The sequence below is a fragment of the Sciurus carolinensis genome, chromosome 9, assembly GCF_902686445.1.
Source record: "Sciurus carolinensis chromosome 9, mSciCar1.2, whole genome shotgun sequence".
Classification (NCBI taxonomy): Eukaryota; Metazoa; Chordata; class Mammalia; order Rodentia; family Sciuridae; genus Sciurus; species Sciurus carolinensis.
Window position 1 is genome coordinate 41,763,542 of NC_062221.1, and position 27,066 is coordinate 41,790,607.

At 36.8% G+C, this 27,066-nt stretch overlaps 1 protein-coding gene across 2 annotated transcripts; it reads right to left on the bottom strand.

Moving 5' to 3' along the window:
- Nucleotides 1-70: 70 nt before the first annotated feature.
- On the bottom strand, nucleotides 71-26,863 carry Slc2a2 (solute carrier family 2 member 2). Of its 2 annotated transcripts, none has more exons than XM_047563561.1 (11): nucleotides 26,748-26,863; nucleotides 21,107-21,199; nucleotides 18,071-18,324; nucleotides 13,192-13,316; nucleotides 11,022-11,137; nucleotides 9,858-10,020; nucleotides 9,176-9,363; nucleotides 6,808-6,912; nucleotides 3,321-3,422; nucleotides 2,232-2,435; nucleotides 71-2,143 (listed from the first exon to the last, which is right to left on the bottom strand). In XM_047563561.1, exons 1-11 carry the CDS (start codon nucleotides 26,760-26,762, stop codon nucleotides 1,943-1,945), a joined length of 1,566 nt encoding a protein of 521 aa, XP_047419517.1. In that variant the 5' UTR covers nucleotides 26,763-26,863; the 3' UTR covers nucleotides 71-1,942. The 2 variants fall into 2 exon arrangements, with proteins under 2 accessions (XP_047419517.1, XP_047419518.1); XM_047563562.1 differs by lacking the exon at nucleotides 26,748-26,863 and adding an exon at nucleotides 23,426-23,444.
- Between the last annotated feature and the right edge of the window lie 203 nt (nucleotides 26,864-27,066).

Consider the following 27,066-nt stretch of genomic DNA (forward strand, 5'->3'; position numbering starts at 1 on the left):
TGTCCAGAGTACAGTCTGGTACAAAGAGCTCTTAAACCATTTAAGCTCAGTTTGACTGTTTTCTAAAGCCCTACGTGAATATAGTTGGGTTTTTTTTTTTTTTCTCCCAAATTGGCCCAGAGGAAAAAAATTAAAATTAAAAGAAATAATTTCATGTTGTTTGGGCTGCCAAGTTACATACATGTGAACAACTTCCACCAAGGGTGAAGAAACAACAACAACAACAACAAAAGCAAAATAACAAAAAAGAAAAAAAAATATTCAGTGGGGTTCTTTTTCTCTTAAAAAATACTTTATAAAAAGTGCTTTTCTACAATTCACATTAAAGCAAACAAAAAAAGATTATTCAGCGTTTCCACTTTGTAGGGAAAATAGCTTGGAGATATTTTAGTTCCCGCAAAGCCTTTGGTATCCATCAGAACTGTGCTTCCATAATTGTAAAATTCACTGAAAGCTGAAGTTTGTTTAATCATTGTGCCTTTTCAATTTGCCTACAAAGGTCAAAGCACTTAGAACCAAGCCTGGCACATTGGTAGCACACAACACACAGCAGTAGAATAGGTAGATGGAATCTGTATATGGTTCAGACAAAGAAGGAAAGGTCAAAGGGGGATGATTGTTCTATGTTAGGGAACTCAGTGTTTCCAGGAAAATTAAATAGGAATTTTGATCAAGTCCGAAAGTGAAAGTTTCATGAAGTTTCAGGTGCTCACCCTTAGGAATTTTTAAGCTCTACTTTTCTAACTCAGAAAATATTTTTAACAAACAGAGCAATCCTCTCCCTAGCGTTTCCTAAGTTAGGTTGATCCAACTTATTAGAGGTTTGAGGAGATATACAAAATACCTGACTCATGATTGTTTGAGTGTATTTTATAACAACTCAACCAGGCTATACTCAATTTAAAAGTAAAGCAAAAGAATTGAACCAGCAAGAAATTAACATGGTTTTGAAATAAAGGCTAATATTAACTGATAATCCAGGGTATATAACCAGTTAAAACCTTTTGGGTGTTCAACTTTGCCAAAACCCATTTGGTCATTAAGGGAACTAAAATGTTTTTCTTCTGAGTACTAGAAAATTTTTGGTAACTGCCCCAAATGAAGCTTTTTCTTCATAAACATATTTTATTATTTTTTTTTATTTTTATTTTTATTTTTTTTGGGTGCTGGGGATCGAACCCAGGGCCTTGTGCTTGCAAGGCAAGCACTCTACCGACTGAGCTATCTCCCAGCCCCCATAAACATATTTTAATATACCCAACAAACCATAAAAAATAAAAGATTTTAAGCAAAATAGAAATTCAAATACACAAGAAAGAAGCTGAGAGAAATGAAAAAGTTAATTTAACATGAATCCTACTTCCACTACCTGTAGCTCCCTTAGAATGAGAGCTGTAAGAAAATTCCAATTTATTAGATTTAAATATAAAATGTCAGTTGTATCCTTGTTTTCTAGTCCTGTGCTTCATGAAGCAATACTATCATACCTTGAAAGATCTCCAATTTCAAGGGAACATTGTAATAAAAAATAGGGATAGGAAGGTTAGAACATACTTGCTTTTCTCAAAAAATAATATTTTAGATGTTGATGGACCTTTTTTTTATTATTTATATGTGGTGCTGAGAATCGAACCTAGTGCCTCACACATCCTAGGCAAGCACCCTACCACTAAGCCACAACCCCAGCCTCACATACTTGCTTTTGATAGTAGCGAAATGAGCTACCTTTTTGGTTTACTTATTAGCATTTTCCCATCAACAATAGATTCTTTAAGTTATAAAAATACTTTCTGTGGTAATATTTGTTGACAATTTCTGATGAGAGCCTGCCAAACTCTTTAAAAAAATAAAGTGTACTTGAAGGTGTAGATAGAGAATTCTCAAGGAATCACTTAAAAACAGTTTCCTTCCTGTTTTGTTCATATAAGAAAGCAAATCATCTTTACGCAGTCTCTGTAGCTCCGAGGAACTCCATTTCTACAGCAGCTTTTGGCCGCTGGGCTGAGCCACTCTTCTTTCGGAATTCTGCAGCAATTTCCTCAAAAGACTTTCCCTTGGTTTCTGGAACTTTAAAAAATGTAAACAAGGTAAAGGCCAGGACCACCCCAGCAAAGAGGAAAAACACATAAGGTCCACAGAAGTCCTGGATAAAGAACAAACACAGAGTTCCAATTAGCCGCTGTGTGACCTGTCTTCTGTTCAGTAAATTTGCACAGTATCAGGCTGCTTACCGCAATGTACTGGAAACACAGAGCTATAATGAAATTGCAGACCCAGTTGCTGAATGCGGCTAGTGCCAAAGCCGTGGGGCGCGGTCCTTGACTGAAAAACTCGGCCACCATGAACCAGGGGATGGGGCCTGGCCCAATTTCAAAGAAACTGACAAAGAGGAAGATGGACGTCATGCTCACGTAACTCATCCAAGCAAATTTATCCTGAAGAAAAAAGCCAAACATAAACAAAAGTGGGACTGGGCTCACTGACTGCTGTTACCTTTAGCTAAGTAGCCCCTCACTGAGTTCAGAGGTAGACACAGCTGTCTTCCTAATGTGTTTATGGTCTGTCAAGTACAAAATATTCTAGTCTCAGATTGTGTTTTATTTTGAATCATGCTTAAATTACAGGCAGTCCTCTGGATTCAGTTTTCTTTTTTTTTGGTACCAGGGATTGAATCCCTGAGCCACATCCCCAGCCTTTTTATTTTTATCTTATTTTATTTTTTGAGACAAGGTCTTGCTAAGTTCCTAGGGTCTCACTAAATTGTTGAGACTGCCTTTGAACTTGCAATCCTACCTCAGCCTCCTGAGTCACTGGGATTACAGGCATGGGCCATTATACCCAGGTAGATTAGATTTTTAAAATTTGATCCGTATAGATTTGATTTCTCCTGTGAAAGTCAAGGCAAAGATCCAGTATCTGCTCCTAATTATGCTAAGATAGCTAGGCAAGGTGTATTATCTCTTGTAAAGTGGTGAATGAGGACCCTTAGTTGGGAGAGGTTCAAATACTCACCAGGTCTGCACAGGCAGCCCGGTGGCAGAGCTAGAATTTGAACCTCATTGGAACTGACTCCAAGCCTATGCTCTAACCACATGACCACACTGCCTCCCTGGAAAACAAGCAGAAGTGACACTGATATTTAGTCTCTAAACCCAAGAAATGAGTTCCCCTTTAGTTTTCTTTTTATTATATTCTGTCCCTCTGGCTTTATTCCATACGTCATTCTCAAATGTTTTTGACATTCAAAGCACTTTTAGCCTGGAACACAGAGATGTTATCTTATGGTAACCAAACAGTATCCATCCAGGCACCAAACTCACCAGTAACACAAGTCCCACTGACATGAAGATGGCACAGAAAAACATCCCACTCATTCCAATTAGAAACAGAGAGCGTCGCCCTGCCTTCTCCACGAGCAATACCTAGGAAAGTTTTGAAAATATTATCTCAGTTTTATGAGTCACAACATCTTGCCTTTAAATCATTTTTATTGCAAGAGAGGTCATTTTAATTTATGCAGTAGGGGAGGAGGCAGTGCTGTTATTCCATTTTATGAATGTGAACCTGAGACAGGGAGTGACTCTTGCCTCAAGTGGCAGAGTTGCCTCAGCACAGGGATAATTAACAAATATCTGTTTAATTTTTCACATTGATTTGAATAGGTCATTCTAGAGATAGAACCATAGTGTTACCACCTCTCTAGGATTATCCCCTTGAGTACAAGAGTCAGAGGCTGTACAGCTTGCTTCTCTCCCAATAGATTACCTGTACATTTAAAATGTGAAAGATCTACATTAAAAAATGACATTAATTTCTCTCCTGATTATTATCTTAGGTTACTACTACAAGGGTTTGTGCACTATAGACAACTGAAACAGGACAGCTGTTCAGGTGTCAACTATTCTCATCCAACTTTCTCAGTACTTAATAAAGTCAAATTATGACCACTCACCTGGCAACATACAGAATTTGATCATTGTACCAAAATAGTCAGGTCTGCATTTTTCAGGTGCACTTAAATGTGCCTGGTATTGGAAGTGAACTATGCATTTGAAAAGACAAAACTTTAAGGCAAAGGGTTAGAGTGCTTTGGTATCCTAATTGAGAAAATATGTCATTGATTCCTTTTGAGTCTGGGTACCTTTGTATTAATGGTTAAGATTTACAATGAACCAAGACCAGAGTTTGTTGACTATACTCTTGCCTCCCTAATCCATGGAATACTGCCAAGGTTGGTGATCTGCACACACACTCACACACAAACACACCTGTCATAATTTCTCACCTTGGTGAGTAAATCAGTTAGTTTCATCATTCCATCAGTAAATCAATAGCAATCCAATATGCTTAGTGTGATGAGATCTGGCCCTGAAAATACCTGAGAAGCATTTCTTTTCACCTACAGTGAAAACCCTTTTCATCTCAGCAGAACATGCACATCAGAACTTCAAATCACTTCAAATAGGATGATCAGCAAAGCGCCCACATTTAAGTATTAAGGAAGAAATGGAAAAACAGACCTTTTCCAAATTCATCAAATGTCTGTATACATTTTGACTCTTTAACTCTGACTTTCAGAGCTGTCTTGATGATGCCATGTCAAGCTACCAGGAAAATAGAAACATTTCTTCAGGAATAAGGGCTCTTACTATAAGTTTCTTCTGTTTCTTTATATATATATATATATATATATATATATATATATATATATATATTTGATAATAAACCCTGAAACTGTATGTCCTGAAAATTGAGTTGGACTGTCTCCTTGGGACTGGATGTTCACTCAAGGATGACAAGGATGAGACATGTTCAGTAGCTGGAGACATCTGCCCCACCTAACATTCTCCTTTGCCCCAGATTGTGTGCTTCACTCGAATCTCAGGTGGTACCTAGCTGGAGTTTGGTAGCACTGCTTCTTCTCCAGAGCCATCCTGTCTCCCAGTTCTCTTCATATTTCTTCCTGTTTTGTCTCTCAAAATTACAGGCTCCCTTCTACCAGTTCATTAGTGTGGAAGAAAACATAGAATGTGGTATGTAGTTCATTGTGTTATTGGGAAAATCTCTTTTTCCCAAACACTAATTCAGAAAAAAAAAACATTGATTATATTGCTCCCAAACTGGTAAAATATTAATATATTATCATTAATATTTTATCTTATCTATTTGAAAAGAATGCACAGGACTTGGTAGCATTGCCTAATTCTGGGAAGAGAAACTGGGGACTAAGTTACCCTCCTTTTTGTAGTTTTGAACTTTAAAAAAAGTTAAAAAACAAATGTAATTAAAATTTTAAAATGTTATCTGTAGTCTTGGAGGGCTAATGAGATGATTTGAATTTATTTTTTAATAATGTCATTCATCTGCTCAAAATTTTTACAGAATAAAAGGATGAACTCTAGAAGTCATATGCAAAATAATTAAGACACTATTATAAATACAGTGACTCCTCCCACACCAGTGAGGTTGGGTGCAAGGTGTAAAAATAAAATTTTACAGAATGTTCCTCTTTAGGTTTTCCCAAATTTTGGGTTGTTCAGTCTTGGCAACTCAATACTTTACATAGCAAATCTTATGCACAAGTGTTTGAATAATGATCTTTATATTATAAAAAGATGCTAAAATCGTATTTGTAAAAAATATTATTCCAGGAGACAAAAAGGGAATATAGTCCCTCGAATTCTATCCTAGTAACATGCTTTCATTGAGAGAGGCTTCTTGGCTCGAACAGACATTATCTCTAAAGTCATGTCTACAGAACCCCTGGTGCTCTGTTGTTATTTGTTCTTCCTCTTCTTTCCAAGGTCCAGCACTGTTCAACATGGTCTGGATGAACCTACTTTTTGGTCTAGATAGCCAGGCTGTAATTTATTGACCATCCCAAGGTAATAGTTAAAAGTCCATGTGCAGAGAATGAAAAACAAGTGTCTAAAATAAGTTGAGTATAGTATTATCACCAAAACTAAAAAGCACATTTATTTTGATAATTTTTATTTAAATATTAAAATAGGCCAAATTATCCTTATTTTTAGAGTGAATTATATTAGCTGAAAGTTTTTGTTGTTTTTTTATCTTTTAGAGTATGTTAAATATTGTTGTCAAGATGTTAAATTATTCCTCATATAAAATATTTGGTTTTAAGAAGAGCATATGACCTCTCTCTCTCTCTCTTTTTATAGTTGTTACAAAAGGAACAATAACACTTCTAGTTTTATACTTCTACCCCATCCTCTAAAGCACACGTACTCTAATACATCACCAGAAGCTGCTTCCTTGGGAATTACCTAGAAGTTCTGCCCAATGACTTAACATCATAGGAATTTCCCAAGTTTGATGAATTCTGCTTAGAGGCAGAGTAGTTAGCTATCAGAGAGTACCTTGTCTGTTATTTTTAAATGTCCTCCCCAAGACATCAGGATGAAAAAAAGTATTTTAAACATGTAAGGAGAGGATTCTGGGTAAACTATACATATTGCTAGAAATGACAAGCTGCCAAGTAGTCCTAGGGGGTTTAAGTATAAAGCAGAGAAAAAGGAACCAAGGGAATTTCCTTTGTGCCTCCCAGCATATTACTCATTCACTACAAGTGACTGAATAGCATCCCAAAAGTTGGGTGAGCCAGTGATTCACATTCTCAGTTATGCCTAATCATAGTGCAATAGTTAGCTTATTTACAGAGAGGACTCTTTCCATGACCCGTTTAATTCTACACACCCACTGCATGTGGACAGAAGTCATTGATCACAAGTTTTCCCCTCCATTTCTGGACTAGGAAACAAGCAGTGTTTAACTAGGGTATCGACTTACAGAGAGAACAGTGAAAACCAGGTTGATGGCACCAACTCCGATGGTTGCATAAACAGGTTGGCTGATTCCAGCTGTCTGAAAAATGCTGGTTGAGTAGTAGAAGATCTGCAGAGTACAAACAGTTTGGCCTGAATCAGGAAGTCTCATACTGATTTCTTTAAGGCAAGAAATAGGTTATTTGTTTTTCCACGTTTCTATAGAACCATAGTCCCTAGAACTTCCTAAAGATTTTTCTCTACCCTCTTTCCAGAGACCACAAACTTCCTAGTGTTTAAAGCTTCTGATTGCTTAAAAGTCTGCCTTACATTTAGTTGAACACTCTACCACTATTTTTTTAAATTTCTAGACTTTTTGTTAAAGTATAACACATATAAAAATACACATAAGTACACAGCTGAATTATTTTTAATGAATGGGTCATGGCTATATAACCAGCTCTTAGATCTGGAAACAAATCATTGCCAACTCTGCAGAAACTCCTTATTTCCCCCCCTCATCCAGTGTCCTGAGGAGATCACCTCCTATCATCTGACATCATAGATAAATTTTGCCTAGTTTTGTACTTGATGATGGAACCACATAATACGTACTACTTTGTGTTTGCCTTCTTTTATTCACAGTTACCTTTGTGAGTTACCATATTGTCGTATTTGCAGACTGGTCATATCATTACTCTATAGAATTTTGTTGTATTAACACACCACAATTTATTTGGTTACACATTCTATTCCTGATGAGTATTTAGGTAGCTGCCACTTAGGGTGATTATGAATAGTGCTGCTCTAAACATTCTAACAGTTCTTTTGGTGAAATATATAATCATATCTAGGAATAGAATTGCTGGACCATAATGTATGCATATGCTCAGCTTTGATACAAATTGTCAAACAGTTTTCAAAAGAAGTTAGGACAATTTTACACTCACATCAGTATATGTGAGAGTTCTGGCTTTTACAGTTAATCCAGAATTTTCCACTAATCTCAGTAGGTATAGAGAAATCAATTTCACAGCCCAATAGCTTTTCTAAAACCTTAGTTATGTTTATATGCTTCTAATGGTCTTTTAGATCATTGTGTTATTCCTCTGTCATTCTTTCCCCACCCAACATGTCCTGTTTCTGGTTCCTCCTGCAGACAGGATCAATGTAGGAGAACTGCAGACTGTTCAGTGAGCAGTGGCTATACCCCTATCCTACCATTTTTAGGCTGCTTAACAGCCTCAGGGCAACATTTTCTCAGTATCTCTTTAAGAAGTAAGGCCCTGGGATGGAAGCTAAAGTAGGAGGTTCAGAAAGATTAAGTATTGTCTATTGGATATACAGGCAGAGCTGAGACAGGGGATATGTGTTTGGTCTGTTGAGTCCCAAAGTTATATACAATTAGGTAAACATCAAGATTTCTTAATTAAGACTATAACAGAGAAATAGTTGGTTTGTGAAGTGAGGTTCATTTCAGGTATCCTTTTACTTCAATTGATAAGAATTACTTTGTCTCCCCCAATCTCTGATCATCTGTTAGTACCCCCAAATTGTACCCTGTGAATCTGGAATTGGCTCACTCATGATAGAAACCCAATCCACATATTTTAATAGCAATAGAGGAGGGTATGTGATTTTCTTTATCTGGTTTTTTAACAAGTACTTACTTTTTTCTTCTAGTGGCTAATTACTAGTAGAACCATTTATTTCTGCATGATGTCAGGGTTTCTTTTCTATATTTTTTATTGGCACATTTTAACTTTATATAGTAGTAGGATTTACAGTTATATATTTATACATGTACACAGTGTTAACAGTAAGGGGTTTCAGATCAGAACCTAAAAGTTTGATACTCCATATACTTTTCAGTTACATCTTACTGCTCTCACTCATCAACATTACACCAATTCATCCTATTGTTTATTTTGTAGGCTGACTGCCTAAATAAAAAAGTTTCTTGATGATAAGAAACTGTTCTTGCATCTAGCTGTCTGGTATACTTCATTTAAATAAAGGGAACCATGGATTCCTTTTACCTACACTATCAAAAATCCTAAATTTCATTCTCAACACTGGAAGACTCTTGTAACTTAGGGTAACCCCCTCGCCCCAATTTGGAAGTAATATGACTGTTCTTTTCCCTTCTTGCATTTATTATGACTTTTGCCTTTTACTCTCACCTTAATAGAAATAAAGCTTCATTGATTCTTGACATTTTAAAGAATTACAACCTATTTTAGAAAGACATTGAAGCAAAGCAAGGAAAATTATCACTTAATATGTTTGTTGTAGTAACACTTGATATCAATGTTTTGAAGCGTCCTTTAGTTATTTAAACTTTAACTTAGTTCATTTTGCCTTCTTAAAGTTAGAAGATGTTCTCAACTTACCCCATTGATTCCAGAAAATTGCTGAGCCACATGCAGCATCAATGACACAATGATAGGCTGTCTGTAGCTAGAATTAGTGAAGAGCTGAATTACGGAGACTTTCTGCTCACTTGATGCTTCTTCTTTTTCTTTTTTCATCTCATTTATGTCTTTGGTGACATCATCACTTCCTCTAAGTCTTTTCAAGCCTGTCCCCCAAAATTATCAAGTTGAAACAACTCACTCAGATCAAAACAAAAATAAATTTATTTTTACTGTGTTCATGAAAGAGCTATAGTTCTTTATGTCCCCTTCTATTACTTTATAGCACAGGGATTGGAAATTCTTTTTTGTTAAATTAAATCCTGCTCTTTGATGTAAAAAGGCAGAACATTTGGCTTCATTTTGTTACAGAAAACTATGATCCTCATCATCACAGAAGCATAAATCTGGGTGGGTCTTTTGGAAGTCTCTGGTTAAGTCCAGTACCCTTATGTGTAGGCTTAAGTGAATGCTTACAGGTGTGATATGGCATGCACCAGGGATATCAAAGTGATTTTGCACATTCTTATTACATGTAATTACTGACTTCATTTGGAAGTCCCTGTTAGTAATTTTGCTAGCAACCATTGATACACACTGTTTGGCATTAGCTGGTATTTCAAAAACAATAGAAAGAATGAAAAACCACCTACATACTTACTTTTCTTTGCTTTGGCTTCTTCTTCCAACTTGATATAAAGGTATCTGGGACTTTCTGGACAGAAGAATAGCAGCAGAAACTGAAGGAGGGCCCGCACAGCAGACAGGCCAAGCATGATGTGCCACAGATCATGATTGCCCAGGATAAACTCAAGGCCAATAATCTAAGAGGATAAGGAGGAAAATTCTCAGCTACACAATATTTGGGTCTGCCCACTACCACAATTTGTTGAAAAAACACATTGGCTACTCAATAGTAATCCCTAACAATCCTGGTTCATGTAAGTACAAGTTGGATACCATTTCTATCTAGTGCATCTAATCTTAACCAAAATAGGGACAATTTACCTGGCAAATAATTCAACTGGACTTATTTTTATTAACTCCACTTGTACATTTAAGATGGGAATCAACCCAAATTTAAAAAACACATTTGATACCTAAAGCAACATATGGCTATAGTCTCCAGGCAACCAATGGAAAAATACTATATTAAAATCATAAATAACTTTGGGGTCTTGTTCTAAAATTTCTTAGTAGAAAAAATTTCTTCTTAGATTGCTTAGATTACTCAGCAACCAAGTTCCTTTACTCCATCATAGATAGAACAATCACTTGACAAGGACCAGCTTTATGAATCCTATTTCAGTGCTTTACAGATATCCTTTTGGATGATTAAGTATGATGTTCTAAAACTTCCTCTGAGACCACAGGGCAGAAGGGAAGGATAGAACCAGCACAATAAGAGTTGCTGTGATCATCGTTTGCATGTTAGATTTCCAGGAAAAATGATCAAAACAGAGTAAACCTATGCAGTCAAAAACGTGAAGTTTCCTATTCTTTGAAATCTATCTAAATTGAATGACTTAATACCTGGATAGTATTGGAAGTTTCAATTCCAGTGCCAATCAATCCCACCAACAACTTTAAGAGGAAAAGTCAGAAGTGGTAATAGTTTAACTTTGAGTTAAAATGCCTGTGTTTCTATACCACCTTCACTACTGCTATTAGTTATAATTAAATAATTATCTGCTACTATAATTATAATAATAATTATTGTTGTTATTATTTTCCTCTGTGCTGGTTTACAGTGAAAGTAGAAAGTCAGGGAAGGAGAAGTGGATGAAGTAGAGGATGGGCAAAGTAGGGGATGAGGAGTTTTTACCTGACTAATAAGAATGCCCATGACAATGGCTAGCTGGTGAAAAGTGCCAAGAGCACCCCTGAGTGTCGTTGGAGCAATTTCACCAATATACATTGGAACCAGCCCTGAGATTAGCCCTGCATGAAACATGAATATAGTAAATGTTAAAGTATAGCCAATAACATCTCAGTAACAATTATTTGGTCTAAGTACACCCAATATCCAGACTGAAACTCCCTTCCTGAATCCCTTGGGAGGAAGAGCCCTTGTCTTCAGCTAAAGACAGAGTTCATGCAAAAATATTTGTTGATACAACCTTAAATGAATGTGTAGTTGAAAATACTGGTAGGAAAAAAATGCTTGGTCATGTATTTTGCAGTTCTTCATGGTGTCATCTTAGTTTGAAAAAAAAAACCCATGTTAATGTTTAGTTTACATCATAATTCTTGAAATTGTCTTGAGAAAAGAGACTGAAGAATGTTTAAATAATATTCTTAATAGACTCATGGAATTAAAGGGAACTAGAACACCAACAGACCAACCTCTCAAGAGAGGTGAGAAATGATGTGCCCAAGATCACAATGGAATGGAGTGTTAGCATGAGAACTACCAATCTCTACAGTGTGGAGATGGGTCAAAATACCTGTCTGGGTGGAGAGGCAGGGGGAAAGGTAAAGGAACTCAAGGACTCTTCCCGCAGTTACTCCAGTCAGAGCAACCCAGCTCCTTTATTCCATCCAAGTATTAGGCTTCAGAAAAGATTTCATTTGAAGAAAGACTTTTGTTCTTAAAGGAATATGAAACATTTGAAAAGCACTAGGCTATTCTGCCTTTTGTAGCTTTCTTAAAAACACATTTAATCAGTCATATTGGAAATTGTGGTGTATCCATTCAGCCATTGGCTGATTGCAGTGTTTGGCATTTTCTTAAAAGTTAAGATCTGTCATAAGACAATCTCTAAGAGATTATCAAATTGGAAGTGGATGGTCTTTATGTGAAAAATGTTTTGGCAACTGTTTTCAATGTACATATTTTAATGCTTCAAATCGTTCTTCATATCTCAAGGGAATATTTGAATAGTTGTTATGGCATCTGAACTTCTGCAGAATTTTATATGTGACTATAACATGATAGTTATTCATCTTCAATAAGAAAAAAACATTTATTTGGCCCTATTTGAGGTTGTATCTTTCTGTAATATATAATACTGTATCTGAAGATCAAAATGATACAACTATGTTCATAAGTCTAAAGTCACATGAATCTGAAGTCAAACTATATTTCCTATAAATTTTAGCAACTTTAATACTCAGAGTGTTATAAACACTTTAGATACAAATTCTGTGCTCTCATCATTTCTTCCCCACCCCAGTGGGTATTAGTGCTTTGAAGGGTAACTCCAATATGTGAAAATGGGTCAAAACATCAGCCCAGAACCATCAGAATTAAGGAACGATTGGCATTGAGAAATTAAATATTTGCCTGTTTGTTTTAGTGAGTGAATGTTCCTGCCTTTGTTCAAACCTCTGCTAATATGTTGCCTCTGGAAGTTTGAAAAGCTATGTCTAAAAACTAGCAATTCCCATTATTCCAACATGAAGTTCCTGGGGGGAACTTTATGAACTTTTCTGCTGCTGCTTCTGCCTGATTCCCTCTTCCTACAGACACCACCTCTTTAATGCTTCACTCAGCCATGCTTGGAATCAGACATGGCTGGGATGTATGGTCTACGGGATGGGTCCAGGTGTCCAGGTCTTACAGAGACAGCCGGGTAGACCACAGGTCAGCAATGGGGAGTCTGAGTCCAACGATCTTCCACTGTTCACTGCACCACAAAAGTCATAACAGCATTTTTTGTATACCAGATTCTATGATTAGTGTTTTACTCGTATTCTCACAATTACCCTATAGGGTAGATACTTTCATTCTCTTCATTTCACAGATGAAGGAACTGAGAGTCAGAGTTAAATAATTTGTCAGAGATCAGACAACTAGAGATGTTATTATTGTAGTGGACAGGGTCCTCGAAAGCCTCACAATTCCCATTTATTGGTCCCAAACTCCCAACTCAAGAACTTCAACTTTATGCAATTGTCTTTCCATCTGTGACTTCACCCTAGGCTCAAAAGAGTCCCTGCAAGTTAACACACATCCCTGCAGAGTAATTTTCAGGCAAAAGTGTGCCACTTACCACAGTAGAGTCCTGATATGCTTCTTCCTGCAATTATAAGAATATGAGATGGTCCCAATTTGGAAAACCCCATCAAGAGAGCTCCAGTTAATGAGAGAATGTTTGCTACCATCAAGGCCTTGATTCTGAAATTTTAAAAAGTCAGAATTGCAAATTAGGTATCAAAACTTGATAAAGCTATTGCTTTCAGAGCTTCAGAGCTTGTTGAGATTTTTTTTTAACCTAAGATCAATTATTTAAATACTAGTTCAGAAATCCCATACCAAGATTGTTGTTTTGACTCATCTATGGACTAAAGTATTAACAAAAGGTAATATTTATGATGAGACAACCTGGGTTTCATATGCTTAATCTCCATAGTTTAATAGAGATTGATTCATTTAAAATGATGTCTAGTTTAATTTAAGATAATACTTCTGACTCTTTTTGCAGTAACTAATTTTTCTATAAGGTGATAGTTTTAAAGAATAACTACCTGGTGATAAATTCAATTCTGTGTGTAACCTATAGATTGTTTCTTTAGTTTTTTTTTTTTCTTTCAATAGTAAAGGTTTTAGTTGATGTAGATTGGAGAGGAACTTTCAAAGTCAAAGTTCCTTTTGTATAAATTATTTGGAAGCAAGTTAAAACATACTGTTTAAAGCTTATCACAATTACAGTTATCCTCATTTTAAACATTGTAGGCCAGCATGTTTCCAGAATCTATGAATTAACATTGACCAATGTAAAATATGTTATAAAGCTGATAATAGCAACACAAACATCACTTTCAAAAATAATCACATGAAAATTACACAAAAACAAGTAGATAAAGTCAGTGAAAGAATCTGACTGGTCAGGTATGGAAATGTTTGTGCCATGAAGAAGTGTAAGCATCTTGCTGTATTCTATTTCAGTGTTTTAAACTGATAGTTTGGCCTTTTCTAAGCAAATATCTTTTAACACTAAACACATTATTTTCTGGAGAGTAAAACTTCAAAATCTCATAGTGAAATGATATCCCAACAACCATGTGACAGGCTGAATAATGCCCCTCAAGAGTTCAAGTTTCAATCCTCAGATTCTGTAAATGATACCTTATGTGGCAAAAGGGATTTTGCAAATGTGATTAAGTATCTTCAGATGGGGAGAGTGTCTTTGATTATCCAGGTGAACCCAACCATGTAATCACAGTGACCTCATAAGAAGAAGGCAGAAGAGAAGATGATGTGATAGAAGTAGAAATTGAAGTGATGCACTTCTATGGTGGAAGAAGGGGCCCCTGCAAACTAGAAGAAGAGGAAGGAATTCTCTCCCCTCCAAGCCTCCAGAAGAAACCAGCCTAGATGACATCGTGACTTCTGACCTCTAAAACCATAAGAAAATTATTTTGTGTTGTTTTAAGTTGGTGGTGATTAATTACAACAGAAATAGGAAATTAATATAAAGAAATTATTAACTATCCAAAGGTTGGGAACAGTGAACAAGAATTGGCCAGCCCCTGAGCTACAACATAGAAAGTGAGTTAAAGGGTACTTTTTCTGTGCTAGACTAAATGCTTTTTCTTTTCACAGGGACAGATGGCCTGCAAATTCAACAATTTATCATAAGAAGTTGTTAGCAGCTAGCTAATAGTCTATTCTGTTAGGACTAGAAAGAAACAAAAAATTAAAACAAATGAAGTCCTGAGAAGATTTTCCATCCCAGACTTGTCTTCCTTCCTTACTGCAGTGGTTGGTGGGACACCAAACACAATGTAAATGATTTTTAATTGCTACTCAGATGTGAAAAATGGCCAAAAATAAATGATCTAAAAATCCATGCAGTGGTTGAACTAGAGAGCAAGAAACTTAATTCTTCCCGAGTGTATTTTTTTAAATCTTGCTCTGAACACCCAAGTTAGATTTGGCTTTATTCTTAAGACTGTCCTCCTCATAGTCATTCTTGCAGTTGTCGTCATCATCATCATTGTCATAATCAAAATAAGGCCCCATTTGTTGCCTGCTGACTACATGCCAGGCATTGTGCCAAATCCTTTATATTCTTTCTTATTTAATCCTTATAAGAATGCCATAAAGCAGGTATTATTCCCCCCATCCCACACTGCAGATGATAGAAAACTATCTCAGAGAACCCAAGTAACTTGCTTATTTTCATAGAGCTATTAAGTGACAGAGCTGAACCTGATCTATGTGACACCAAAGGTTAATAAAATGCTGCAATGTAATAAGTTCCTTTTATTTATTTACTTATTTATTTTTCAGTGCTGGGTATTGAGCCCAGGCTCCCGAAATAGCAAGCACTCTACCTGGGAGCTATACTCCCTGCCCTCTGAGTTCCATTTCCTGTGTACGCTTTCCTTTACTGTAGTGTGGATTGCACAGATCCTGTCTTACCCATCACACTTTCTTGTACTTAGGTAAGTGCAAATCGACCTTGCAAACCCAGATCTAGAAATGTTGGTCACAGACCTCTATTGACTACACAGTGGCAAGGAAAGACTTTTTTTTTTTTTAAGATATAATGGGAGGAATACATTTTTATTTATTTACTTTTAAATAGTGGAGAAATGATCCTGGAAACACTTTCACTCATGTCATTTCTCAGCGACTTTCCCCAGAAAAATAGTTTTATGAGAGATATTGAACTCTTTTGTCTTAATTTTTAAAGTTGAATTTATGAGATTTATGACTGTTTTTCAGGGAATATAATTTTTTATTGTGCTAAAAGAGGTTATTTAATAATAGGTTATTTAATAAATGGTCATTTCACCATTGTTGATGCTAAATCTTGGCTTCAGAGGATTTGCATCCTGTCTTTATTTCTAGGCCACTGGTTAAATGTTTCAGGGTAAGTCACTAGGCCTGTCAGAATCTCATCTCTGAATATGGGACAAGGATTTTATTTTTTTTCTTCAGGAATGGGAAGTAACTTCCATTGATTTGCTCATACTTTAAAATTTAATTTTGCTCAGTTTGATTTGCTTTATAAATAATCTAGAAAATTCTTCTTTTCTGTTTAAGCCAATTTGGTGCAAATTGAAATTATTCTTACTTTTATGTGTGTATGGTACTGGGAATTGAACCCAGAGGTGTTATCATTTGAGCTACATCCCTAGACCTTTTTATTTTCTATTTTTATTTTTACTTTGAGACAGGGCCTTGCCTAGTTCCTGAGACTGGCCTTGAACTTACAATCCTCTTTGCCTCAGCCTCCCAAGTCCCTGGGGTTACAAGCATGAGCCACTGAGCCCTGCTGATTCTTAACATTTTTTAAATGATGAAAGGCAATTTATTAATTCTGTTGTTTAAATAATCTGTTTTAAAATTCAACCAAACACCAGTAAGTTGATAAAAATGTAAGAAACTGATCACTTTCCTTTACATTGAAGGAGATTCCCATTTAAATAATAAAACCTGACTAAAGTTTTCTTTACTTAAGAAAACTTCTTACAATCTTATTATATAAAATTCCAGTGTAAGAGGAAGAAATCATCACATTTAAATAACCAGAGAGCTAAAGACTATAAGTTATAGTAGCAATTGGAAATACTAAATAAGTTGCAATCCAGAATTAAGTTAGTTACTTATGTTGTTATTTATACCTTTAGAAGTTTTTGCATTTCTGAAATTTTCCAAATTTGGCATGTATTGTTGTTGTTGTTGTTACTGTTATTATTATTATTATTATTATTTTGGTACTGGGGATTGAACCCAGTGGGATATGACCACTGAGCTACATTCCAGCCCTTTTAAAATACTTTTTTTAGTGACAGGATTTTGCTAAGTTGCTTAGGGCCTTGCTAATTTGCTGAGGCAGGCTTTGAACTCGCCATCCTCCTGCCTCAGCCTCCTAAACCATGTATAGTTTTTATTACAAGAATAAAAGACAATTAATACACAAAACGTGGGCTCAAAGAGCAGGAAATAAAGCTAAAGAAGTATCATTTGATTTTCTAATTTTATTTCCTTCCTATATGGTAGGAATACCCCAGCAGCTATGGTATGTCCTCTGACTCAGTGCAGCTTGAGAGTAAAAGAGCTACAGAGATATTTTCCATGCAAAATGACTAATAGAAGCCAGAATTGAGAAATGTTTCATCTTGCTTCACGCAGGCTCTGGGCTTTGAGATAGCAGTAGCCAAAGCAGCAGCTGGAAACCCATGCCAAGTACACAGGGTTACTGGGAATTGGGAATGTTGACTTGACCTTAGGACTTGACTGAACCAAATGCCAAGCTGTAATTTAAAAATGAAAAAACTGATGTCTGAGAAATGATATGATTTGATGAAGCATACAGTAGACTCCCAGGTTAAAAATTTCCATCTCCGCTGGATATGGTGACACATGCCTATAACCCCAACAACTTGGAAGGTGGTGGCAAAGAGGATGGCAAGTTCAAGACCAGCCTTAGCAACTGAGTCTCCTTCAATGTAAAGACCAGCCTTAGCCTAAGCAATTTATCAAGACCTGTCTCAAAATTAAAATTTTTAAAAATGGGGAGTGCTGAGAATGTGGCTCAGTGGTTAACCACCCCTGGGCTCAATCCCCAGTTTAAAGAAAAATTCCAATTAGGTTCTTCTGCTAGTTCCCAAGGTACCATTTATGTAGTGGTTTCCCAGTAGGTTTTATAATTTACAAAGCCAGAGGATCAAAGCAGTTATCTAGAAATACACACCAAACTCACTTTTGCTGTTATGACTCCATAGTTAACTAGATAATTGCAAGAGCATTTTCTACTGATTTGGTCTGACATTGACCTGCCTCATATGCTTGTGAGTTGAGAAAACAATTCTAAAACTACTCCTCAAAAAGAAAGATGGTATCTTTCCCAAAAAAATTCTACCACCACCAAAACACTGAAGTTTCTAGATTTATACATATTTATGAAATTTGCCCACCTTCCAAGCTTGTCCCCAAGCCATCCACCAAAGAATGATGCAATCATTCCACCAACTGCAAAACTGGATACAGACAGGGACCAGAGCATGGTGATTAGGCCAGCAGATGCCATAGTCTCTTCCCCAGCTGGTATTGAGTTCGCTGGGTATGTGATTGTGGGCAGTGCTTCTGTACTGTTGATAACATAGTTGTAAGTAGTCTTTCGGTCATCCAGGGGAACACCCAAGATATGTCTATAATGGGTTATTATTATCTGAGAAAACAAAATAAAGAAAAATTAACCCAATATTTCAAGCTTTCCATATATTTTTGATTTTTCTTTAAAATTTTTGTTAGGAGTTTGAATAGGACCATTTCGATCATGTGTTATACATATATAAAAATGGATAGATTTATTTACAGTTGATCATATTTTATGAAACCAGGCAGGGACAGATAGATGAGTGAAGAAGGCATGGTACCTGGTGACTAGAGTGCAGGTAAGACTAGTGTTGGATGACCTTTAATTTTTTTTTTAACTGAAACCAGAATTCTGGGTTTTTATATAAAAACATTTTCAGATTTTTGAATGTTGGCAACTGTTTAAATTGAAAATATTCTTCAAGTTAAAAGATGTATTTATACCAGAATTACTTCTGCACAGCAGAATTTAAATTGCCCTAAATACTGTAATAGAAGCATAAAAGAATAAATGATTAGGGAAGATAAGATGAGGTTCAAAAACAAAGTTGGTACTTTACAAAATTAAAACACTAGGTGTTGTATCCTTGGGAGAATTGAGTTATAAATTTAGCAGTTAACTTTTCTAGGTGGTCAGTGCAGATAGAGGAAAACAATTAGATACATGACTGATGAATTACAAAGAAAAAAATATCTCAGTGGGTTCCAAGAAGGTATACAGACTTGAAGGAAGTTTGTCCTAGGGGTCCTCGTAGAGTTCCTTGTGTAACAGAAGGAACAATGTTCAAAACTAAATTTTACAGAGGCATATTTTATAATGTGCTTTGGTAGAGGCAAATATGATACCAAAGAAAAATCAAGTAGAAATACATCCCTTAGGTATCTTCCTCCCATGCCATTTTTCTCAATGATTAGATCACTCTTTGGCCCTCGTGAGCTGGGGGTCCTCCCTGACGGTTTCTGGAATGCAGCTGCTCTGTGTTACCAGTTATGAGCAAAGTCCTGTTTGGTGAAGCAAGCTGAGTGAAGGAGAGAATCATTAGATAACTGCCTTACGTGGGTAACATGCCATTAAAGAAGAAAAGAGGCTGGAAGGAAATATTCAGAATGTTCTTAGCAGTTTGTGCCATAGCATAGAATTATGAATGATTTTTTTTTCTTATAGTTGCTGTACTAGGTATGTGTAATTTTTATAATGATAAAAAGTATGACTTTAAAATACCTTAAAATAATTCCAAATATCATTCAGCTAATGAGGAAATAGAGGACTTAAATGGCCATTATTACTAATGGTGTTTAAGTAGTTCTTTAAACACTGAAAGGGGTTGTCAAGAGGGCACGAACCTGACACCAATTAGAAGGGTCCCTGTTTTCAGCTCTGCTCAGGAACTTAGATTGAGAGATGGAAGAGCTTAGCTTAATTTTCACTCTAAGATGGTTAAATAAGATGTAAAAAGGTCTTCCACAAAAATAGTTCTACCAACTCGAAGTCATGGTAATGTTGAACTGAATTTTAGGAAGCGTCCTAAATTGGCACTTGTTATCACCCAAGAAAAAAAGATATGAGCCCCGTCTCTTCACCCCCCGTATTATTCCCTGGACCTTAGCTATAGTGAGGCTGCCATACTCATGATGGTGTGTGGAACCTAATGGGGATACATCTTGGTTTTTTGTTTGTTTGTTTTGGTACTGGGGAATTGAACCCAGGGACACTTACCCACTGAACCACATCCCCTAATCCCACACCTTTTGGCCCAAGGAGAAACCCTTTTCAGGTAATGGATTGCACCCTATACATTACACACATTCACAACCTGCACTGTCGAATTTTCCTTGGAGTTCAGCACTACAGGAAAAACAGATGAAACATGACGGCTTCACATGATGTTCAAATGTTCGTAACTCCGCCTTCTGCCACCCTCTCCCAGGTGTGCTCCTTCCCTCTCTTTCTTTCTCTCTCTCTCTCCCCCCTCTGCCCCTATCATTCATTTAACACTTTATTGAGCACCTTCTTTATGTCAACCATTGCGTTTGTCAGTAGTGACAGAGTAATGAGATGTCAGTTCTGCTCTCAATGACCTCACAAGTCTAAGTTAAGGCAGTGGGGAATGAAGTCTTGGTCCCCCCCACTTACAGGCTCTGGGATAAAATATCTTTTCCAGATACTAGATAATTGAGTTAGGGATACACAAAATAATGAGAAAAATGGTAGCGATTACCTGATATACATTTTTAATTACCAGGAAAATACTCATGGAGATAATTCAAACTTTGTTGTACTTTCTGACTCTGGTTCTAAAATGTTGTATTATTTTATGTTGAATAACCCATGGGAGGCAGAAAAGAAGGAAAGGACTGTAATCTTTTGTGTTAGGGCTCTTGAAGGTTATAATCTGGCCTGGCAATGGGCATAATAAAGTTGTTGGTAGGCTCTGGTTAGGGAGAGTTGAAGTGCCTGATGCAGTAAGTGTCCAATAAAGGTGCACTGGATGAAACATATCCTTCTACTATTTTCTCTTATGTCTGGGGGAGAGCTCTGAATAAGCTGCAGTAAGCTCTTTTTCAAAAAACATCCTGGGCATGTGGTACTCTAGTTAGAGATTTCTATGAGCTCAGTGAATAGCAGAGCCAGAGATCAAGAATTATTTATTGCTCTTTCTGTGAGGGTTGTTAACCGGAGAGTCAAGGCCAAGTTATCAGCTCTGGAACTATACACGTTGTACTTGGCAGGCTAGGATTACCCCGTGTCCACCACGTGGACACACTTTATCTCATACAGAGAACATGTGATACTCTTTGTGCATGAGGAACTCATAGGACTTGCCCCCAAAAGAACTTGTACATGTTTCACTTGCCTCTTGAGGTGCATTGATCACACCAATGTCATACCCGAACTGGAAGGAACTCAGCGCAGCAGTGAAGACAGTGAACACCAAGGTTCCAGTGATCTGTGGGATGAAACACAGAGTTGGGAAACAGCAGGTAGTTTCAGTCCTCATCATCCCATCGGGCTGCAGTGTGGACTTCTCACTGGCTCCACAGGCTGGTTCTTTCCCCTCAGTATGCCCTGTACGTTGGCAGGGCAGGTGTTGTTCATATGAGAATGTGAAAATCATTCATATTTTTTTACACTTCTAGAACTGAAAAAGGGTTGAGACAGCTTTCCCTCGGGAGGGACCAAACATCCTTTTCCTTACATATATATATTTTAGGATTCAAAATCCGAACTAAGAACTTAAATTGCTACTAAAGGATGAAAATTGCCAAGACAGAAACATTTATGTCGTTGGGAGAAGTTACATACGATGGAGGGCCAGGGAGCTCCCCGGACACTGCCATGGTACAGAAACACCTCAGCACTCATATAAGAGGCATCAGCTAGCCTTGATGTGATCTGCCTTAACATCCAGATAGGGATGCTTTTCAGGATTTGCATCTAATTGAGCCTAGAGTTGTAGGTCAAGTTGTATGGCTTTCTCTCCATTTCCATGAAGCTACTGCAGAGCAGTCATCTCCATCAACACATAATTACATATCTAAGCATCTTAGGGAAATTATATGATACATACAGATTCACATGTGTGTTTAGTGGAAAAAATTGTAGAAAGAATTTTGAGGTTATTCAATGAGAAATGGTCAAATAGATTCAGATATATCATGTTACATACATCAGATACATACAATATGCTATACAGCAATTAAGAATAATATAAATGTAAAAATACTTTTAAATGATAGCAAATATCATTACGGGTGTACACCTGTAATCCCAGCTACTCAGGCAGCTGAGGCAGGTGGATCACAAGTTTGAAAACAGCCGCAGCAACTTAGCAGGATCCTGTTTCAAAAATAAGAATATAAAGGGCTGGGGATGTAGCTCAATAGTAGAATGCCCCTGGGTTCGGCTCCCAGTACCATTAAATAATAAATAAATAAAGTGATCATATGCACTGATTTATTTTTAAGTGGTAAAAGAAGTTATCAATCAGGTGAATGTTTTTATTAAAATCATAAACATGAATATTCTTTGATTTGTGAATGTTGCAAATCTTAGTTTTCTTGAAAAATAAATATGATCTTTGAGAAGGAATGTTAGGTTGTTCTTTTTTATACTATTAGAATTTTATAAGGAAAAGATTTAATGTATAATTACATAACTTAAAATTTTAAATAAAAAGCATGGGATATAGTAGGCACATTATTGGATGAATGAATGAGTCATATCAACATGGATTCCAGTTTCTACTTTTTTACTTCAATGACATATGACTCAACCCACTTCCTCAATAGGAGCTTTAGTTTTATCTAAATTGTGGGATGATTATAAATCTCCCCACTCCAGCATGAAGAATAGCTAAGTAACCAGGACCTTGATTCCCCAGTAAAGCTGGAGAAGTTATGGAGTCTGGTGGCTCTAAAAGCAGACCCCCACTTGGAGAGCTTGTTATATATGTACCTTCCAGAGATTCACCCAGACCTTCTACTGGATTGGAATCTTGAGTTGGGGTTGGGAATCTGTAGGTTTACAAAACACCCCCTCTTTTTACTAATTTTAGGTGGCATCTATGGACTTTCCCTCCTAGCAACTTCCATCTCTGAAAGAAAGCATTTCAAAGCTGACCCAAAAGATATGATTATAATATAATATAAATACACACACATATCATATATACTGTTTATTAGAAATAACTAGTATATATTATATCTAAAGTATGTGCATGCACACACACTGTATGGTAATAAGATTATGAAAAATTTTGAACTATCTCCTAAAATGTAACTGTACATCTAGAACTCAGTGGCCAGACAACCAAAGCTAAGATAGGGTACCATTGACTTGCTTGTTGGTTTCTCCTCAAATTCTTTTCCCCTCCAGCTGTTTCCCAGAATAGGCATTCCATCAGATTTACAGGTAGTAAGATCATGGGCAGTGAGGGCACCAGCTTCGTGGGCAGAGCTTCAGCCCCGCTCCCTCACACTCTCTATCACTATAGTCTGGAGAGTCTGATGTAAAGCACAGTGCAAACACAGCTAATGCTGAGTATTTATGTCTGCTGTATGCCTGCTCACTGCTCTGTGTGGGTTATCTCTTGTACTCCTTGTGTTTTCTATTGCTGCTCTAAGAAATTACCACCAACTCAGTGGTTTAAACAACACAAACTTATTTATCTTACAGTTCTGTAGGTCAGAAGTCCAGTATGAGTCTCAGCAGACTAAAATCAAGGTGTTAGCAGGCTATGTTCCTTTCTGGAGGCTGTAGAAGAAAATGTGGGTTGATGGTAGAATTCGGTTCTGCATGGTTGTAGGACTGAGCTCTGTTTTCATCCTGGCTGTGAGCTGAGGGCCATTCTCAGCTGCAGAGGCCACCACAGTCTTTGGCTAATGGTGCCTTTCCACCATCTTCACAACCAGCAATGGCAGGTCAAGTTCTCATGTTGCATCGCTCTGACGCTGAAAACAGCCAGGAAAGTTCTTCCCTTTTAAGAATGCATGGATTAGATTTGATCCATCTGGATAATCCAAGAAAATCTCCCCATCTCAAGGTCTGTAACCTTAATCACATACGTAAAGTACATTTTGCCTTCCATGTGGCTTGGCACTAGACTTGGTCCAAGAAAGGTGTTTTTTTGTTTGTTTGTTTTTGTTTTTGTTTTTTTATGAGAGGGAAAATTTTCTGAAAACTACTGTCTGAAAAAGCCCCATCGACCTTCATCCATTCACTCTGATGTTCAAGAGGTTGACAGAATAGGTACATAAGAAAGAAAATAGAACTTAGAAAGGACCTTGCTTGATCCAGGATCTATTATCTTAATAACCCTGTACATAGGAATTGGTGTTATCATTACATGCATGAGGAAATGTATATGGAAAGGGCTAGTTGTATAAAGGCCACATCCCTGGTAAATGGCAGAAGATCCTCAAGCCTTTTCCCTAAACTTCTTCATAGATTACAAGATATTAAACTGGCACTTTTAAAAGCCTACATTCACTTGAGCTTAATAATTTTAAGTTAGGGAGACAAAGTTCTAATTTAAAATATGCTGCAGGATAAATGTGGAATGTTAGAATAAGCAAGTTTAGCTAAACTGTAACATAAAACAAAATGTGGTATGTGTTTTGTAGCTTAGAAGTCAGATGGTGTCTATTGGGAAAAAAAAGTAGATGTGGATTTCAGAAAACTTAAAAAAGAGTGCCAGCTGGCTCTTGTCATCCCTGAGCCTGTTTCTTTGAGTATGAACTGGGTATAATAATAGTTAATGCATAGTGTTACTGTAAAAATTCACAAAAATAATTTGGTCTTCCTTTTAAGAAACAAATGCATCTTTAATTACATTATCATCTCATTAATTACTTTTGCCAAACAATCATATGCTAACTTTTCATATATCACCAATAATCTTCACAATAATACTATAAATACATTTAATTGTTCCAGTTTTACAGCTGTGGAAAACAGGCTCAGAGAAGATTAAGGGACATGCCTACCACCACACAGTTAGTGTGCAACAGACACCCTACTATGGGACTCTGAGCTGATGTTCTTAACCCTCACTGCTAAACAAGAGAGCAGATTTTCCAGCAACAGTAGATTCACCATGCAGGGAACCAATTTTTTTGCACTTTCTTCTAAACTACATGCTTCTAAAAACTAAAACAAAAGTAATCTTTCACTCAACTTTGGAAAAGGCCAGGAGCTTCTCAAGTCACAGAATTTTCAGGCTGAAAAAAAGCATAGAGACAATGGATTCTTATCTAATTCCTCCATTTTTCAGTTGAAGAAACTGAAATTCCAGGTCAAGTCCCTTGTCTGAGTTTTATGCACGTTCAGGGTGTATTCAGAGCTGTACCCGAGGGCTCCTGACCCACTGTCCTGTGATTATCCTACCCTTTTTAAACACTGGGTAGATTTGTGAGACTAAAAAACATTGCTCTTTGCATAGATTCTCATTCTTTCTGGGTTCTGTTATTAGGCAATTCCTTGATTCTCAAGGAAAATTCTACAATCTAATTTCTAAAGTCCCTAAGGGAATTTAATTATACTTCTAAATGAACCTTGAGCATCTGCTTCTATGTGAAGCACATTACCTTCCCCTTTGCAAATCTTTCAAATTTTAGTTATTTAAATAGAACCTTCATGATTTTTGCCAAATATATATACCATCTATATAGATACTAATTGAATATTCATCTTTACATTATCTTTAAAGTTCCAATTACCTTAGCTTTATTGAGGACTATAATACCCATAAAATTATGACACACTAGCTATTCTTTAAACTCACATTACATAATTATTAACATTAAAATGTTTGTCATCTAAGGAGCCTCTCTACTACTATCTCATATAATTACTCTCAAAACTTAAAGTACTAGGACAACCCCTGAATATTATATCCCAATATGTTCTTATTTTATCATCGTATAGAAAACCAAAAGCTCAACTGAATAACTTAACCCAGGTCTCACAGCAGGTAGGCAGACCTGTTGAAACCAGGTCTGAGCCTGGCTCACTCCAGAACTCCTGCTCCAAACCATCCTGCTTACTGACAGGTAGGAATGCTCAGCAGAGCAAGTGTGACCAGGTCAGAGCTTAAAGGTCCTCTCTAACAGAGGCCCAAGTTTATCACCTTGTATTACTATGTACAGGGTGGGTGGGTTTGGTTGGGAAAACGAGAGTGTTATATTCCTTAAAAATTTTTATTAGGAAAAGTATCATATCTACAGAAGAGATGAACTAGTAATGCAGTTAATACTCCATGACCTTCACCTATATTTGACAGTGGTTAACATTCACATTAGTTTAACTCACTGTGTGCACGTGTGTGACGGAACCATTTAAAAATAAGCTGCAATTATTTGTGTCGCCTCATTCCTAAATACTTTACTTACTAAGAACAAAGCCACCTTCCTTCATGATTGCAGTACTATTATCACATCCAAGAATGTACTATTGACATGTTCACATTAACAAGATACGGTTCATATTCAAAAATGTTCAGCTATGCCCATATTGTCCCTTACAGCTGTTTTCTTCTTCCATGACCTAAGGTCACATGTCGCATTTTGTTGTCCATTCTTCTTAGTCTCTTTTAACCTAGAACAGTCCTTCCACCTCTTTTGTCTTTTATACACTGACATTTTTGAAAATTCCAGATCAGTTTTCATGGTTGTATTCAGGTGGTTCTGTCCTGTGTGTGTGGGGGGAGAGTCACATTCCTTCAGTAATGTGATTATGCAGAATCACTTGAAAAAAATTACACGAACTAGTCAGAAAACAGCAAATGTCCTTAAAGCCCCAATGATTGAATAAGAAACAGTTTGTTTGCTTTTTTAAAGTGATCAAATTAATTATCAGTTGGCCAAGTAAAGAGAAGTAGCCTTGAACTGTGGTAGCGTCACCCAACATCCCCAAACTCTCTGTACTCACTGACTTGAACAGATTCTCCTATTCATTTCCTCAAAGCCGGATTCAGAAGGAACCTGATGCTGCTTTACCTTATCTTCTGTCATTGTATGGTTCTGGAGTCCTCCTTAATTCCAGGTCCTGTGTTGAGTGTGTAGCTGTCAGCCCCTGCCTGTATGCCCAGAGCTCTAGTTATACATTGTAGGAGGAGGAGCAAGGTGAGGGAGGAGCGGGGCTACCTCAAACCAAGAGTCCAAGTCTAATCTCCTTAACAGAGGCTGAATATTGATGGGAACCTAATCAATAAATCCTGTGCATCAGCGACCTGTGACTTCAATACCTTTGTTCCACCAGGAAAGAAAATGGGCACAGGTCTCTTAGGAGTAAGTTAAAAACCAGAGGTGAGGACTG